General features: G+C 42.9%; 1 protein-coding gene across 4 annotated transcripts in view; it reads right to left on the reverse strand.

Annotated features, from left to right (window-relative positions):
• Positions 1 to 19,248, reverse strand: part of IFT54 (intraflagellar transport 54) — a 51,492-nt gene that overhangs the window by 30,017 nt on the left and 2,227 nt on the right. For 2 of the 4 annotated variants that reach the window (XM_086751483.1, XM_086751487.1), the window contains exons 1-6: positions 14,948 to 15,127; positions 14,032 to 14,100; positions 10,608 to 10,769; positions 8,593 to 8,733; positions 7,964 to 8,431; positions 6,853 to 6,930 (exon numbers count right to left, since the gene is read on the reverse strand). In XM_086751483.1, coding sequence (XP_086607609.1) covers positions 6,853 to 6,930; positions 7,964 to 8,431; positions 8,593 to 8,733; positions 10,608 to 10,769; positions 14,032 to 14,100; positions 14,948 to 15,070 — 1,041 coding nt within the window. In that variant the 5' untranslated portion in view covers positions 15,071 to 15,127. Of the gene's footprint in view, positions 1 to 6,852; positions 6,931 to 7,963; positions 8,432 to 8,592; positions 8,734 to 10,607; positions 10,770 to 14,031; positions 14,101 to 14,947; positions 15,128 to 18,397; positions 18,656 to 18,859; positions 18,968 to 19,248 lie in introns of those variants that run through there. The other 2 variants (XM_086751485.1, XM_086751484.1) reach the window with 2 other exon arrangements.

Consider the following 19,248-nt stretch of genomic DNA (forward strand, 5'->3'; position numbering starts at 1 on the left):
ATTTCATTTCAAAATAGAAGCAAAAACTAAAAAATCTGTGCGCCTAGACTTGCATAGTCTGTTTAGTCAAATAGCAACTCTCCTGGACAAACTAAGAAATGGGTCCTGCCAGAAAGGACCCATACAAGGGAGGATAAGAGTTCAAAAGTGGACAAGATCAAACTGCAGGAAAATTCAGGACACTTCTGAGGACTCTGACCTTAGTCTGAAAGGGATTCAGGGAGGCCAGGAAATGAAAGCAGGCAAGCACACACAAGAATTACTTTGTTTTCTCTGGATGTAGCTTGCACTGCCTGAAGTCAAGAACACCTGACTGACAATACTTTCTGCACGTTACACGTTTCAGTGGTTGTACGTCCTTGGAAAGGAGCAAGTTAAATCAGCAAGTCCACTTGGCTGGAGGCTGGGAAGATTGGGAAAAAGATGTGCATAAGCAGCAGCCTCTCATGAGATGAGATCAACACTGGTCCCACGAGTCAAGGCCACTCAGACTGTGAGGTCCTCGTGTGCGAAAGAATAACTGAGCCTATGCACAGGTAGCACTGGAGAGGCTGAAAGCAGGTACAGCACTACAAAAAGACTCAAAACAACATCCTGGCAAGAGCAGGCAGAGGGACAGGCCCATCAGAGCTGTCACTACTACAGGTAAGGTAAACTACAGATTTACTGCTCACTCTACCTGAAGCATTGCTGGTGCCCAAATGCCTCCAGAGAAGCTGCAAGGTGTAAAGGAGGATTCCTGCCAGCCCAGCAGAACTCCTGGGTATGGGATCAGGGTTGGAAGGAGGCAGTCCATCCCCTTCCACCCACCTGGCCCATCTTGGCCAGCAGAAGGGGCAGACTTGGTAGTGGTGATAATGACCATGAATGAGAATTACATATTTGCATAGAAATGGGAGAATGGGAACATTACCTGTTCCAATAATCTGTAAGAGAAAACTGTCAAATCACATAATGTAAAACTTCCATTTTCCATCATATCTTGCATACAGGACAATAGGCCATTCAGGTCATAATGGAAAATAACACAAAAAGATGTTTAAAAATATAGAATACTGGTAAGTTGGTAAGTATTTGTGGTTGTTTAGCCTGAGTTACCACACAGTTTCTCACTCACCCTCACAGTATTTTTACTCAAACTACTTCAGGTGCCCATGCAACAGAAACATCCCACCTCTGCAGGCTTCCAACAAAATACTCACTGGTCCTGGAGACACAGCTACACGAAGGAGGCAAATAAAGTTGACATGTCATAGAACCATGGAATGGTTTGGATTGGAAGGGACCTTTGAAAGCCATCCAGTCCAACACCCCTGCCAGGAGCAGGGACATCTCCAACCAGATCAGGTTGCTCAGAGCCCCGGCCAACCTGGCCTGGAATGTTTCCAGGGATGGGGCACCCACCGCCTCTCTGGGCAGCCTGTGCCAGTGTTCCACCACCCTCAGTGTAAAAAATTTCTTCTTTATGTCCAGTCTGAATCTACCTCCCTCTGTTTTAAAACCAGTACACCTTGTCCTGTCACAACAGGCCCTGCTGAAGAGTCTCTCCCCATCTTTCCTGCAGCCCCCTTTAGGCACTGGAAGGCCGCTATCAGGTCTCCCCAGGCTGAACAGCCCCAGCTCTCTCAGCCTGACCTCACAGCAGAGCTGCTCCAGCCCCCTGATCATCTGCGTGGCCTCCCCTGGACTCACTCCAGCAGGTCCATGTCCTTCTGATGTTGAGGGCTCCAGAACTGGATGCAGCACTGCAGGTGGGGTCTCACCAGAGTGGAGCAGAGGGGCAGAATCCCCTCCCTCGACCTGCTGGCCACGCTGCTGGGGATGCAGCCCAGGATGCGGTTGGCTTTCTGGGCTGCAAGCGCACATTGCTGGCTCAGGCAACAGCTCATGTCAGGAACACAGTGATAAGTTTGCTTTGAAGGCAAATGTTGCTTTTTTATATGCTATAATGCACCATGAGCTCAAAAGAAGTTTTGACAGACAACAGGGTAATACTTATTAACAACAGATAAAGACAGTATGCAACTGGGATAGACTGAGAAGTGGAACTGTTTGGAAGTGCTTTATAGGAAAGTGAGCAGTCTACGCTTCACCAGTTGCTATTTAGGTCCTTTAGAAATGACATCTCCTTCACCTCCACGACTGTAATACTATGTGCATGCTCAGAATTACAGGTATTCAATTAGCCAAATGCAAGCCCTACATCCTACACTTTGCAAAAATTTCTAGTCAAACAGAAGTACAGTCCTGCTTTGACATAAACTAGTTTTCACTTGCAGTATCTTCACTGGACCATGACTATTATTATTTGACCCACAACCAAAGCTACCAGTACTTTTGTTTCACTCTTTAGAAAATGCTGGCATGTAATAAAGAAAAACAGAAATAAGTACAAAATGCATAGCTAATATTGAAGCGGTTAATCTTAATCTTGGTTCATCTTAATTACTACCATCTTTCATAATCACACCACTATGCAAGGAGCAAGAGTAAAAGCTCTGCGGGCCTGCAGGCCACATCTGGTACACTCCAACTGCAGCAGCTCTTGGGGTGATGTAATTATTAGCACAGGTGGGGAAGAAGTTGAGAATAGGTGCTGAGGCTTCTGGAGGAGCAGATTCAGTCATTTATTTATGTCAGGTAGTGACTACAAATACCGCTTAACAGTTTTGTAGAGCCACATGTGCACACTAGCAACAAGTGCAAAGTAAAAGCTAAAATTTAATCACTATGGTAGCGCACAAAAACAAATTCCACAGTATTTATGATTTGAGTCTTTCCAAAGGGAGATAAAATAGGTCATTCTTCTTATAAATTCAGAGGTTCCAAGACTTTGAAAAGCAGTCACTAGAGCCATTAAAAAGAAATCTTATACTTCATCTCACATCATCCTGGAAAAAACATATTAAAGTGGAATCCTAGATGGATGTATGCACACTTCCCAGTTCTGAGTAATTACGTTTCTATTTGGAGAGGATTCAGCAGCCTGATCCATCCAATCTGCTACTTTGTCCTCATTATTAACCTTTAAATAGGCTGACTTTCAGTTTAAGACATAAGAAAACAATGTTTTCTAATGTTTCAGCAGATCAAGAGCAGGAAGGTGCTTTGAAAAGACATCCTGCCAAAATGGTAATTCCTCCCCCTTTCCATGCAACAACCAACCTCTATTTTCACGAAAGGATGTCACGGTGACTTTTACACTGCGCTCGTAACTAATTCTGTACATGCTTAGCATACATCTCTTCCAACCGCGGCCACTCCATGCATCAGCAGTCAAAGGCAGAAAAAACACTCCCACTCAAGCAAGGAAAGGGGACAACACATTCTATAAATTGGCCACTGGAGTTTTGCCCCTCTAATTCATCAGATCCATTGATAGTTCTCTAATAACAAACAAGAACTAGTCTGTGAACAGGAATCTTACTCAATCATCCCTCCACAATGTTTTGGATGACTTCGCTTCTAATTAGATCCACAGTGCCAGGAGATCTATTTGCATGTCTAATGTAAGTAACGTATATAAATACAGAAGTTTTATATAAATAAAGCTATGTATATAAATACACTTTTTAATTTTGTGCAACAGGCTATTCCTCAGCAAATAAACACCGCTCATTTCTAATGCATTTACTGCAAGCTATGTACCCTTAAAAGACTTGCTTTGTTCTTTCCCTCAAACTGTCTTCATTCCCAGTATATTCCTAAAATGACTCTAAGAGGCACAATTTATTAGTGTGCAAGAGCAACAAGGAAAGATCTCTATTTGCTAGGGTCAATTTGACTGCTGTGGTGACAAAACTTATTAGGCAAATATCAAATCAATTCTTTTCTTCAAATTAAGGGTTGCAAGGTGGTGTTAGCTTCTATTGGGTTAGCTTCTGATAATTAAAACCTTTCAAATGCAAAAAGAACTATTAGAAAAAGTCTGCTTTTTAAAACCTAAGTTTTAACGATGGATTTCTATTACATGAGCCAGTTATGAATAACTGACTCCAAAAAGAGAGGGTCATTCACAGCACCGGAACAAAAGTATTTAAACCATCTCCAGCAGATTTCCATGGAACGATTCTCTGTGCTGCTGCTAGGGCAGCTGTGTCTTTTTTTTTCATTCAGTAGTTGTTTCCTTATATAGCCGAGACGAGTTCCAGCAGAAGCAGGAGTTCATTAGATAGGACTTGGAGGCTGCTTCAAGTGACCAGTTCCACAGCAATACAGGTTGTAGGGCAAAAATAAGTCATTACAGAAGTGGCCAAAAGTGACAGGATATTACAAAAAGCTTTAGCCAAGAGTTTCAGCAGCCACTGTAAAATGGAAGAGACTTTTCCAATGTGTTTGGCCTCAGGGGTAAATGACTTACCTGTTCTGCAGCCACTTTCATATAAACAGCACCATACGCTCGAAGCTCTGTGACCTCAATCACCTTTTGTCAAAAGACAAAGGTATTTTTATTATTTAGAAGGTCAATCGGCCACGCTATGAAGTGTCCATTTTAAACAAGACTTTTATCCTGGATGGACCAAGAGCTAACAGAATACAAACCCAACTCGCTCTGATCACAGCATGGTATGCAACAGCTAGCCTTGAAGCAGCAAGTAGTCTTCTTCTGATTGCCATGTGTTAGCCAAATGTCTCTTCTGAATTCCTACTTATACTTGCTTTCTTTTAGTTCCAGAAAACGATAGGTACTCATGTGATAACTATTACATGCTGGATAACATACAGAGTTTCTCAGAGTTTCTTTACTACCAGAAAAATTTTTTTTTTAAAAAAAAAAACAAAGTCAACCTGTCAAAATTTAGATAGCATTTTAAAGCTGGCCTCCAAAAACTAGCAGCAAGAAAAATTAAGACTGCATGAACAGAGATAGAATTTTATTTAGACTCCTAACCTCATAGAAGCAGAGCCAGGAACTAAGCTTTAAGTGATAGCTTTGCTGTATATGTAGACTATGAAAAAATAAAAGAAAAAACAATATAAATTAATTTGTTCTCTAAAGCAAATGCAGCGTAGAAACCATTCAGCCTGAAATTCCACAGACCTCTCAAATGAAATAAAAGTTCGCATTTCCCCACTGCTTTTCCCCCACTGTTTCCATGTTCTTATGCTGCCAACCAGCGTGTCTGAAGAATGGGCCTAATTCAAATATAGAAGAACCAAGATTAAAATCAAGTGGAAGACAAATAGCTCATAATGCTGTGAAGCCATGTAAGACGAGGCTTGGAAAGGAAGAGAAGCTGTGGCTAGGAGCGTGAGGAAAAAGAGAGCAGGACTAGGAGTGACGGTAAGCAGGTAAGTGAGCACGACAGGAACAAACCAGGAAAGAAGAAGAGGTTAATCCTCAGGGCAGAAAAGAGTGTGTGACGTGTTAGGTACTGGCATATCAGCCACTGTTTGAGAGGGGCTGCTTCCAATTGTTTCACTTGTACTGTATTTACAAAAAGCTAAAGACAGATGCTGAAGGTTTATTAATTAGCAGCAGAAACTACAAATTATGATTCAGTACTCTTCATGTGCATAAAGACATAAACTGTTTCTCTTCTTTTTAATACACTTGTTTCACTGCCATGTGACTTGAACGGCGTTACAGTAGTTTAAATCAGGGTAAATCCCTGGAAATAAAGGCATTACCCTGCCGGGAAGCTACTGTGAGGACAGGATGATCAACTCCAGTCCATTAGAATTCATTTCATGCTGGAATTTCCTCTAAATCACTTTGTGCAGCTATCTTAGCTCTCCAGCTCTAAAAAGTCATTGGGAACTTTTTCGTTTCATTCCTCTCTTCCACAGTCTTAAGAAGATGACCATTTGCCATGCACTAGTCTAAAGTCATCACCTAAAATCTAAGCAGTGTCTACTGTTACGCAAGCAAGTAGAGGAAAAGCATGTCATCTAGATTTAAGGTAATAAACCCACATGCCTTGGAATCACTCCCAAAAGCACTTAAGAGGGGAAATGAAACTTTACTGCCCCAGTGTGTTATTGTGGTGCCCAAGAGCACGACGATAGTTTGCGATGAGGCTCAGAATTTCCATTAGAGACCCAATTTGCAGGAAGTTTAACTTGGCCATGAACATTTGCTTCAGGCTAAAAACTATTTTATAAGCTCTCCCTCCGAGTGCCAGTAATCTTAAAAGTTTGGTTGGATTTCAGTCAAAGAATAGCTATAAATTTGTCATCTCACGTAGAAGACATGATGATGTCAGTGGCCCATAGACTCTCAGAGACTTCTACTAGACTTGGGATCCTGCCTACTTTTTCCTATCCTGAGCTGCTTTAGGTTAATTTATTGAAGTCTCACTCTTTAAACATTTAGCCATATGGCTCCATAATTCCCCAAATTGCCTCAGGTCATCAAGAAGCAGCAGATGCAGACACAATGGTATCACAAGCAACAGCTACTGTTCAGAGGCAATCACTGAGCTGCTACTCTGCCCTGTCATCATCCAGCTGCAAAACACAGATACAACACTGGACTCATTTTCTTTCCAAAACAGTAACTTCTATTAAAGTATAAAAAAACCCCCCAAAACCTAACAGCTATCTAGGAAACATTCGGAAGAATAAACAGAAAACTTTGAACAAATAAATTTTTTTTCTGAGGTACCCAACATATCAATATACAGAAATAAAATCTGGAAAATTAAGTAAACTCAGTAGACTTTTCTTTTGTCCAAGCTCAGAGAAATTAAAAAAAAAAAAAAAAAAAAAAAGATAAGCATCTATTTTACAGTCCTAAAACTTGTAATCTACCTACCTTTCAATCCTACATTCCTTTAACACAGACTCCCAAATCATTCTAAAATTCGACACTTTCAATATTCACCTTCCCAGATCTTCCATACTACTAACCTCATTATCTGGCTGGCTCTTGCTGTCTTTAGTGGGCCTCTGCAATTTTCTAAGCCTGGATTCCTCAGAATCTGCGGACTAAAGAGAAAATAATTGCTTTAGAGTCAGTGTGCTGAGAAGCTAACTACTTACCTGATTAATGTGAAAGGTGAAATGAGCACAGAGTAGAACTGAGGATGTTACAATTAAACTACCCCCCAAGAGAAGCACCTTTGATGCCCATTAATCCTGAATTTCTACCATGAACCAGCACGCAACGGAACAGAAAAGGAGAACAGGAAATATTTAGAGGAGGAAGAGAGAAGATAAACAGAACAACAAAATGAAAGGCAGTAGCTCTTAAGGTGGTTTAGGACTTTACACCAAGAAAGTCTGAAGTATGGGGAAACAGTGGATGTGTTCCTTCTCAAAGATGCAACATGATGTGCAGAGTCCACCGTAAATAGAGTACCCTTGCAAGAATCTAGATGGGCTTCCCAACAGTTCTTTCACGGGAAAAAAAAAAAAAAAAAAAAAATCACACCGGAAGCAAGTAACTTAATCTAGATCATCAGAAAAAAATATATACAGATGTACAACTCCATCCTGTGTGTCCTGCTACAGAAGAAGTAAGCTCAAGAGAGATATTAATGACTCATTATGTCCCAAAGGAACACTCTTCAGCCACACCTCCACCAAAACCTGGCTATGGCTGCAACAACAGCGTGCAGTACTGGGAAGACACATGAGGATGTAAGTACACAGTTTCAACAGTCGCTGTCACCCCTCTCTGCCAAACATAATGTAATGTGATCAGGAGAATTCAGACATGCAGAGTTCAGAAAGTAAACGGCTTATTAAATGTTCTGAAAGCACAGTCAGATGAGTCTGGTCACTCAAGTCAAGGTGTATCGTGACAGAGACATGAAGTTACACACTCTACCTCAGTCGCACTCTTACCAGATCAAATCCCCACCGACATTTTCTTTAACAGCAATTACTCTCCTGAAGTGAAAGCTCTTAATTGCCAACTAAGCATAGAATACAAACATGCAAGGTCATTAAAACGAACGTTCAGTCCCTGCCACAGCACGCCAAAAGTTCTTGTTCTCCGAAATAAGACTTCAATTACCTTTTTATCTGCTTTATCCTTTCCATGTTCTCTTAAATGCTCCCCATCTTTTTCTCTGTCCCTTTGTCTATCCCTTTCCCAATCTTTTCCTCTATCTCTGTTTTTCTCGTGTTCTCTGTCTCTAGCCTTATCTTTGTCTCTTCCTTTTAGTCTGTCCTTTTCTCTTCCTTCATGTTTTTTCTCCCTTTCCTGTCCTTTATCACGCTGAAGATCATCTTCTCGTTCTATGTCACCTTTTCCCGTGTTTTTTTCTGCTTCTCTCCCTTGCTTGATTGTTCTGCTTTTGTTTCTTTCTCTTTCTTGTTTTTCTCCTTCCTTAATGGTGTCTCTTTCAGGGTCTTTGTGCCTGTCTCCATTATCCTTCTGTTTATCACTTTCTTTTTCTCTTTCTTTGCTCTCTTTTAAATCTCGTTTGGGTTTTCTGTCTCTGCTTGAGATTCTGTCTTTAATTTCAGCGTCTCCTCTAACCTAAAAAGAAATCAAAAGCTAAAAATTAATTCTAATACATGGCAACTCTATCACACAGTTACTTTCCATAGCTAAAAAATGCAAGCTAAAAAAAAAAAAAAAACCCAACAAATTATAAAGAGCAGTAGCCCCTGTACCCCAGAAAAGTTGCAAAGGCCTACCTCTTTATCTCTATGTTTTTTTTGTTCTTCTGGTTTGGATTCTCTGCTTTCTTTATCTCGATATTTAGAAGATGGAGGTTTCCCCTTCACATCAGCTTTTTCCCCAGCTAAGATCCTTTTTACAGCAACATCACTGGACAGCTGCATGGAATAGAAAAACATAACTGAAAATAGTAAATTATATTATTAAATATCTCCTTTCTTCCTAACTCTGTAATCAACACGACTTGGGTTTTTTCTATTATTTTGTTTGGGCTTTTTAATTAAACTCGTAATTCTGGTCTTTTAGAAACATTCTTTCAGAGGAGTAATAATGCTCTTTTATGTCAAACACCTCCTTGTAATAATTTGATCATATGTACCAGAGCTATATAAATATATTGTGCTTTTTATTTGTTAGAGCACAACAGTGATTCTCATTGCAACAACTTATATATTTTTCCAAATGGTAAGGTAAATGACTGTCAAATCCTTATACCACAACTGCTAGATTGTTAAAGACTCTTAAAACTACACTGTGTGTTACTAGCATCCACTCTTAGTCCACTTTCACCTAATACTTGCTCAGTCAGCAACAGTCACTGAAGAGAACCACATTAAGAATGACTTTCAATAAGCTGCAGTTAGACTGTGTAAAAAGCTTCTGCATCTAGTTCACTGGTTAGGACAACAAACAATTATTAATTAGATCATTCAGACAGCAAGTTAATGTAATGATTTCATGTCTAAGTTGCAAAGAGTTTGACTACATTAACAAAAAAAAAAAAAACAACCCCAAACAAACTAAAAAAAACCATCATCACCTCACCAAGGAACTCTTCCTGAAACAGGAACAGCCTTTAGATCACTAAAACTGATATTGCCCTGAGGGTTGACTCCTGGTTCTATCCTCGTTTGTAAATGCGAAATTATGAATTTTTGTGGGTTTTCACATTTGGACATTAGCTTCCGCACATTAGCAACACTTGCCTGAATGAAGTTCCAAGCAGTGTGCTCAGCTGAGCACTAAAAGCATCAAGGTAGACACTGATAGAAATCTTTTTCCCAATGCACATTTAGCTTATGTTTCACAATAAAAGCCAAGGAGCTAATTATCTTAGCTCAAATGGGTAGGTTATATCCTCTGGATATTAAATCTCATCACAACATTCTACAAAGCTTTTCCATCAGGCACATTTGCAAACTCATCCAGGCTCTGTGCATGTGTTTATCAACTTTCTTCTTCCTGATCTCAAGCAACTCATAAGGAAGAAGCTCATAGCACTCAGCTAATTAAAACAAAGTAACAAATTTAAATGAGTAAATTATCGGACAAAGATAATCCAAGCTAAACTTGCAGACAGCCTGTAAACACTGTAGTATTTCACAGTTAAATATACAAAATTTCTTCACACTCATTAATTCAAGGGTTTTAGATAATACCTTTCTATTTCAAAAATCTCAGTAACACCTAGAGGCAAAGAATCCCCATTACTTTTAATGCAATAATTACTTTAAGAATATAACAACTATTTTAAGAACTGCCTCTCCAGTTATTTTTAACACGTTATCACATTTCTGCTTTGCGGCATTTCCATATTCAAAAAAATAAAAAACAAAAAGCAGTAGTAGACTTGAAAAACTACTTTCATTACAGAATTGGAGATTTGACTGAAATTTTAAAGGAGATAAAGTCAAAGGTGGCAGCATCTGCTCATATAATTAATGTGTCCGCATCGCAAAGTTTTAAAAGTTCTGCAGCTTCGTATTGTTCTGTTATTACATGACCAATGAGCAAGGTGAAAAATAAAAAACAGTATACACTGAAAGCATGAAAATACCCAGAACGTATTCGAATAGGGACCTGGCTCAAACTCTGCTAAGGATCATACACCATCTGTCCATTGTTATAAGTGGTGACCCAATGTTTATCTTGCATAACTAAAAACAGCAGGTGAGTGTCAATAAAGTCTGTTACAAATAAGCTCTGATAATATATCACTATGTGTATAAAATACATATAGTGATCTTCATACCTTATTTAAGCAACACCTTCCAATTGCTTGAAGAAATTCATTGGTTTTTTCAGGTTCCTGCCCTGCCACAACACGTGCTGGTTTTACAGACAGTGGCTCTCCTGTTACCATGACAACAGCATCAATTGCCTTCTGAAGGAAGCTGATTTTGGCATCTTTATCCTGGTGAGAGAGCAGTGAAGAAATAACACCGAGACTCCAACATAATTCCACACACCATCTAAAGCCTATTCCTGATGAGAGGAAGAGTTGCAGAAAGCCTGCGTGCAACAAGAGCAGCACCTGGTTGGTAAGGTCGGGAAAGAGGGCTGCCCCGGGTTTATGGGTAGTTATTTATTTCTGATTAAGAAATGACACCTTTGACAATCGATGAACATTGAACTGGAATGACCAAAGAGAAAGTATAACCTTGTCTTTTTAATATCTTTATAATTGGACTCCAGTGCATTTCTAAACTGCTGTACGACCCCTGGCACTCTATTTTCAAGGATTACATGTTAAAGAAGATAAAGCTGTGTTTAAGGAACAATTGCAAGTATTACCAAAAGAGTCACTCAAGAGTTATAAGAGAATAGTTACAGCATATAGCAGATATTGCTCAAAAGGACACTTCTTGCCCTGAATATTTTTCAGCACAGATGTCCCACAGTTATGGGACTCATATGAGTCTAAACTGAGAGACTTACATGCTTGTACACATACTTTACAAACCAAATGTAACAGTGAGTAAAGAAAACATACGAAAGACGGTGGGAAAGGGATACAGGCACATATTTTTATCTCCACAATTACCAGATGTGTTTTACTTTTGTAATTATACTTTACAAACAACTTTCCCCAAGTGCCCTTCAGTAGAGATGGTGGCTTTTGGTGATCATGCAAAATCATAAGAAAAAAATAAAGACAAAATAAACCAATCCCCACCAAGTAAAATTTTATTGGAGGGTTCCTGGCCCAGAGAATTAAATCACGGTGTGAAGTATCTGCAGCTGCAGAATACTCATGGGGAAAAAAAGTTTTTATTAATAAAACATAATAAAATTTAAGGAATATTTACCAGAACCAGCACAGAAGTCTACTCACTCATCCTTTACACTCATGAGTGGAGACAGAGAACTATTTCAAGTGGTAAGATTTTATATTTTTACATCTATCTATATATAGAGATATAAAAAGACTTTTTTGTGTATATATATAAAGTTGATGTGAAAGATGAGTAAGCCTGACATCCAACCTTTCCGTTTATAGGAGAACAACATTTTACTGGACCTGAAGAGACAAACCTTTCTGACAAACACGCAGACACCAATACCATCCAGTGCAGCTGTCCTCACGCTTTACAACTCCCTCACATTTCCCTTCTACTGCTTGCTTTGACTCTACGTCCCTGAAACCAGAACTCCAGGAGGTCCACACGCATGCTCTGCAGGGCAGATTCAACTCGTGGGATGCTTCCAGCCTGCTTCCCACCTCGTTCTGCACAGGAGGAAGGGACCAGCTAGCCACACAATATGTGTTATCCCAACAGTGGAGACATAAAAGGTGGTGCAGAACCAGCGGTGGGTACTTGTATGTCCCACTGCTATGTCCATGTAGGAAAGCTGAGTTGAAACTAGAAACAAGACAATTGCTGCATATGTGCGTGCACAGCGCTGTGTAGCTCATAAGGGGATGTTCAGACCAGGAGCCAGCCACAGAGGCTGGACCACGAGCTTTGGGCTTTCCTAATTTCAGTCTATGCTTCTCATGATCTGCAACTGCACGCTACAACCAGCTTGCAAAGAGCCCCTATCCATTTTTCCCAGCCCACAGCAAGCAGACCGTGGACTCCCACACAGGGACTGTTTCACAGCGGGTACAAACCTTTTCTTTTTTTCTGAAAGCATCCTGCCCATTCCAAGTCCATGCACCTACTGCCAGATCATCGCAGCAGGTGAGTACCGTTCCCTAGCGTGATATAAAGCAGAGCATCCTCATACAGAAACATACAGCTATTCACAGCACGGGCTCTGGCTGCTGCTCTCGGACTCTAGCTCTCTGTGGGTAGTTTTGGTCTCCTCAAAGATTACCGTCCTGATTTTCTACAGCTCCAACAGAAAGCACAGTAAGGAAACACCCTGGGACAGCCAAGTCTTTCTCCTGACCAGTGTTTTGAAAAGAAGAACACAAGCTAGAGATGTTTTCTCCCAGATTACAGCATTTTGATCCCCTCTGCCTGAACCCTTGAAAACCATCATCTTGTGGACTGTGAAAGAAATTCTCAGAGAGGTACTCAAGATTGGTGCAACTTCACAACTATCACAGTATGTAGATGCAAACAAAGACCTGCTCAGAAGTCGCTAGGAAATTGGCTTTTTTGATCCACAAATAAAATGCAGAGCACTTTCCAAAGAAGAACTAGCATCTGCTAAGCTGCTCTTCATCATACAAGTTATTTACAAGCTTCAGCAGGGAAAGTACCAACAAAACCAACAATTCATTGTATAACTAATTTAGATTCTAGTTATCCCAACAACAGTAAGAACAGCAATAGAAATAAATGTACGTAAGACTGATAATAAGCTCCAAGAAGTGCATAAAACATCCACGCAACTGGCTGTACAGTTGACAAACCAGGCTCACAGACCTCATACTTTCAGTTGCTATCTTAAACAATCACTAACGGAGGTAGCTGTGCAACTAACAACATACAAACACCGCATTATTTGCCGTGAATAAGCGACAAAAGTTTCCAATCAAGTCGGTAGTTGGAGAAGTCAGCATCAGCTCAGCAGAGAGGCAGACAGGAGAAGAGCAGCAGAGACTAAAGTTGCCCCTGTGCTTACGAAAAACATTTTTCAGTAGTAACGTTAGCCTCCTCTTTCAGAATTAGCCATTTGTATACTGTAATAAAGCTACTGTGGAATGTCTATACTAGACAAAAGCTGGGCAAGTCCTGCGATATTAAGCAAGAATATTTACTGTATATATGCATGCATGTGTATATACAATAAATATAAAAATCATACATTCCACTGAGAGACCACAAGACTCTAAAATGTGGAATTCCAGCGTTTGTGGTTTATTATCAATACTCAGCCAAACCAAGGCGCTCCTACTGCGTAATGATTCTTTTCATCCGTAATACAACAGTATTTTGTAAGCCTGGATATGGTCATAGATTAAACCTCGCTGTTTCGAGATCTGTACAGAAATAGTTCTTTACACACAACAGCTTGTTCATGTCACATCCATGAATGCAATCTATAGGTGTTCACCTCACGCATTGCATAATATAACCAACAGGCAATAGTTTTTACAATTTCTTCACAAAACTACAGACAGGTACTTGACATTGAACACAGAAACGACCAAAAGTACCTCGTGGCAAGTTTCAAAGAATACTGATATTAAAGGTAAATAAATATGTAAGATTCATACCCACCTTAACGTTATCTGATTTCAATTCGAAATCCGTGTAAAGCCCTTTCATAAAGCCTGTCACTCTAATTACCTTCAAAAGACAAGAAAATGAGTAAGTTAAGAACACTTGAAGGCCTCTGTTCTGTAAAGCTGGTGTGACAGGAGGAGACAGGTTGGCCCTGTTTGCTTTCAGAGATGACACCTTGTTTTGAACTATTTCTAAGCTGGTTTGGAGATCTGCTGTGTCGCTGAACACCCTCCAGAACAACGAGACTTAATCCTTGCTTACGGCTCAGGCCTCCCTTCCTATTTAATTCCATCTTTAACCTTGACAGTTGGTGAATTCAGGAGATTCACAACATAAACGCCAGCATATGCATTTTAAACACAGCTCTGCATTATTCCCTTACTGACTTCTTTACACGTGACTATATATAAAAAGCAGCAGCTGGGCGAATATAAAAGTTAGGACTGGTTTGGTTTTGTTTTGTTTGTTTTTTAAATGGGAGGTGGAAATACAAACTACTAGCAGGTTTCATGAACGATCATGATTTCCTTCAGCACAGCGTACTGAAGGAAGGAGTCAGACCCCTCGCCTGGTCTTCACTGCCACCACCAACCCTAAACTCTCTGAGATTTACTGACCTCCCCAAAATTCGCTTGCCACCCGGGGCCCACCCCTCGCAGCAGCGACCTGCGCGGGCCGCCCAACAGTGCGCCAGCCCCGGGGGCCCGGAAAGGTGGCGGGGTGCCCCCATCCGGGGCGCGGGAACGCTCAGGACCCCGGGTGCCCCCCTAAACCCCACACCCCACGCCTCGGGGATCCCCCCACGCCGCGGCAGCCCCACACCCCCGCCCACCAGGGGGCGGCCGAGCCCGCAGGGAGGCCCCGTTACCTAGCAACAGCGGAGGGGCGCGCAGGCCGGCTCCCGGCTCACCTCGGTGATCAGGTCGTGCAGGTAGCGGAAGGGCGGCTTACTTAGCAGCCGGTCCGTCAGCGGCGGCCTGCGGATCACTCGGCCCAAGGACTCCTGCGTCCGCCGCACCACCGCTTCGTTCATAGCGGCGCCAGCGGCGGGGCGGGGGGGGCAACCGCGCCACCGGCGGCTCCCAGGATTCCCGGCCTGCCCCGCGGCGCGCCTCACCACGCAAGCGCAGAGCCGGCGTCCGCGGTTGCTAGGCAAAGCGCGGGCCTAGCAACCGGCCCGGCGGCCTGGTTCGGCCCTGTCACCCCGCCCCGGGCCTGAGGGGCGGGCGCAGCAATCAGCCCCAAAAGCCGCTTGTCCCAAGCAGCCTGGCACACCTCAGCCCCTTGTGGGGATAATCAGCAGATAAACAGTGCTCGGAAACTTCAGTTGTAGCTTTTGGGGTTTTTTTTCCCCAATTTTTCTTGAACTAAACAAGTAAAAAGTAAAAGCGAGGGCCGGGGAAAACAGAGGCCAAGTCAGGATTGCCCGATCCTGATCCATGCTCCCCAGCAAAGCCAGGCCCTGGCCATTAAAGCAGAGTACAGGGCCCCCAGCAGGGTCCCCGTCTGCCCCTCGGCAGCGTATGACACCCTCCCTGCACCGCAGCCCTCACCAGGAAAAGCCTGGCTCTGCCCCAGGTTTTGGGAACCTGCAAAAAGAATATTATCGCTTTTCTGCTCAGCCGGCCATGACTATTAATGTTTGAAAGCTGAACCAATAGCTCCGGCACACCTGCCTTGCTAAACAACCTCGGCAGAATCAATCCGATCTGGGAACAAACCGAGACACATTAGTAAAGCAAATTTATCTAGTATTAGTTCAGGCAAGGAAAGGTTATTATTTCAGCAGATGAAGGGAAGCGGACAGCTTCCACACTGACAGGGTAATTACACCTTGGGCCTGCTTCTGCGGGCGGCTGCAGGGAAGCCACCCCGTTGTTCCCCAGTCCGACACACTGGGGGGTTGGTGAGGTTTCCCAGACGGGCTGTGACTACAGGATCTGGTGAGCCTGGGAAGAAGAGGTGGTGTTGACAGCTTCTCCATCCAAGGGCAGCAGAAGAGGTCTCAGAGGAAGCAGGAAGACTGGGAAGAAGCTGCTCTGGGGAAGAGGGTTGTTTATTTTGGAATCGTGCAGTTTAGCTGGATTTCTGCCACCAGCTGTCCGTGAAGCATCTGAGATGCCTGAGAAGGAATCTCAGGGGTTTTGTTAAATTTGGCCTTTGGCATGCTCACTTTGCTGAGAGGTAGTACCCTAAGGAAGCACAGCTCAATTTAACTGAAGAACCAAAAGCTAGCAATCCACAAAGTTTCCATTAACCCCCGCGGACCTAAAGGGAGGCACTGGAATTGAAAGAAGTACCCATAAAATAGATAACTTTAAGTTTAGTCTGGAGACCTAAACTTTTTAAGGACCTTGGACTAGAATTGTTCACAAGCTGAGGGTGGGCAAGCTGAGACCAATCCTCCTGAAGATGTCAGCAGGAAATTCAGCTGACCACACATTACCAATAAGAGACGAAGCAGCTTACCAAATGGCTCAGGAAAAGATTCACAGATCTCCAACTTGTGCCAAAAGCCATCCTAACACCAACAGGGTGGCAGGGCAACTTGCTCTTTTGAGCCCTTGACCACCATCGCAAGCAGGAGTAGACATCAACACACACTGCCTTTTCCTCCAGGGCTTGCCTCCTCCCAAAGCAAGGGACTCTCACCTTTCCAGCCACTTGTTTGCCATAATACAGCAGAGCTTCTTGGCAGAAGTAGGCTGGAAAGCAGCAAGACAGCACCATGGTACATATTGCTGACCAAATATTCACTGCCCACGAGCAGGAACGTAGAGCTCCCTATCCCTGTTTCTTATTACATACCACAAACAGCAGGATACTATCTCCAGTCTCAAATAACCTTACAAACTCAGCAGGGTAAGCACATGCCCATCTGCATGCAGTTTCCAAGCCCTATCAGCAGAGCTGCCAAATGCTGCTGTAAAATATAGATGTGGCTCGACAACAGAAACCACCCGCTGTCCATCCCGGTCAAAGGCATGTCTAGTTCAGACCCGAGGACACCAGGGTCGGGACACAAGTAACACAGAAGGATGTACAGACTGCAGTACCTTAGAAGAAGATTTTATTGTTGACTATGATAAGTATTAGCAGGTTTTTATGCTTCACTGTGTTTCTCAGTTTTAAGACTTCTAAAAAGGTAATGGGCAACCAAACAGTTTGTAATTGTGCAGAACAGGAACCAGACCCAGGCCACAGAAAGAGCCTGAGACGTGGAAATACTGGCATTTGCTTGGGAGACAGCCTTCTGTCCTCAGCGTGCTCTTGAACTCTCTAATCCCCTCTCCTCCTTTAAACAGCAATGGCTTTGTTTGCCTTTTAAATTACTACCACCCCTTAAAAGCCATGTTTTGCCTTTTGAGCTGCTAGTCAACCTGGAATTTGGAATTTTGTCCAGCCATCCCACACAGATGGATTATTATCAACTGTCAAAATTACCATTTTCACCCAGCACAGACATACTGGAGACACTTGGATGTGGTGTCATCTTGTGAATGTTTCAGAACGCAGGCTCCAAGGATGAGACTTCAGAGTCAGCAGAACTCCCCCCCGGGCTCACTTACGCAGCTCCCTTGTCTTAAAAGGTAAATGCACCAGCTCAAAGCCTGCTATATGGAAACGAGTGAGATTTTTCCATGTGCTCTGTGTCATTATTTAGCTGTCCTCCCACCAGTAAGCCATGAAGAAATTGGTGACTACAGCTCTGGGGCTAATAATTTCTCATTTTCATTTAGTATTTAATTCTAATTGCAAGAAAGGTAGATGACGGGGAACCAACACAGTTTGGAAAGGAGAATGAAGCCGGCATCCAATGCCAAGGCTGTTCCCCATTGCTGGCTCTGCATTGCTAAACTAGCACTTGCAATAATAAAAGTCATTCTATTCCATGAGACTTCAGACTTGCAGATTGCAAAATCCAGGTTCAGCCACCAATTGCTTGAACCTACTCCTCTCCTCTCCCCTGCGTGCTGGACAGAGATCTCCAGCACACATTCCCTCATCTCTGAGGGCAGCTGGGCTCCATCTCACCAGTGCAATGCACTGACAGATGCTGCTGACTCCTTAGCTCTGGTCTGGTACTGTAACGTAGTGGGCAGACATTTTAAAGTGCTCGGCATCTCTTGTGAAAGAGGCTTCACATTTCAAAACACACTTCAAAATCTGAACCACGTCCAACAGGATAAAGTCTATAGAAGAGGGAACTTAAAGAAGCCTACTCATCACCAGCCTACCTGGTGACAAGTTATACGCAGCCATAGGTACCTTCTACACCTTTTTAGTTTTTTTTTAATTCAGGATTAATCTCTGCAAACCTTTTTTTTTCTCCCAGCTGAGGTGCTGGCCTCTTACATACCTCCCCTGGGGCTTGGCACAGCACCTGGTATTTGTTGCGTTCTCTAGCGGCTTGCCACAAGACGCATTTGTGAGACTTCCAGCTCCACAGACGCTCTGTTGCCCTGCCTCTGCCATCCAGCAACAATCCAGCTCACAAGATGCGTCCTAGACCTTCGGATGCAGCTCGCTGGCTGACCCTGCCTGGATCAGGGTGAAGCGGGCTTGCTGTAGCCTTCCCATGCTCAAGGTGACAAAACGATGCTGTGTCCCAGGGGCGCTGAGTTGTGGAAAGTAAGGGAGAAATGAGGTGAATTGCCTTTGTGAATTATTTTTTCAGATATGAAAGCAATCATTTGATTGACACCTGGAGTGTTAATGGAAAGACTTGTTTGATTTATTCTGTTAAATCAAATAGAAAGAATTTTGCAAATAATTGGTTTATGCTGCACAATCAATTCCTTTTATCAGGGGAAACAGTTACCTCTGGGTCTACTGGAGCCTCAAGCCAGCAATGTGCTGTAAGCCACTAGCAGTTCCTGCTCTGTGACACTCCCATGTCTGGAGACCACCTCTTCACCCTGCGAGTGAACTGGAGATAGAAGAAAACCACTGGTGATGAATGAGAACACACATATTCGACCCTCCGCACCTGGCAGGTGCCATCGCAGGATCACAGAATCACAGAATGGTTTGGGTTGGAAGGGACCTTTGAAGGCCATCCAGTCCAACTGCCCTGCAAGGAGCAGGGACATCTCCAACCAAATCGGGTTGCTCAGAGCCCCGGCCAACCTGGCCTTGAATGTTTTCAGGGATGGGGCATCCACCACCTCGCTGGGCAACCTGGGACAGTGCTCCACCACCCTCAGCGTA

The sequence above is a fragment of the Chlamydotis macqueenii genome, chromosome 6 (assembly GCF_036417535.1).
Source record: "Chlamydotis macqueenii isolate bChlMac1 chromosome 6, bChlMac1.mat, whole genome shotgun sequence".
NCBI lineage: Eukaryota > Metazoa > Chordata > Aves > Otidiformes > Otididae > Chlamydotis > Chlamydotis macqueenii.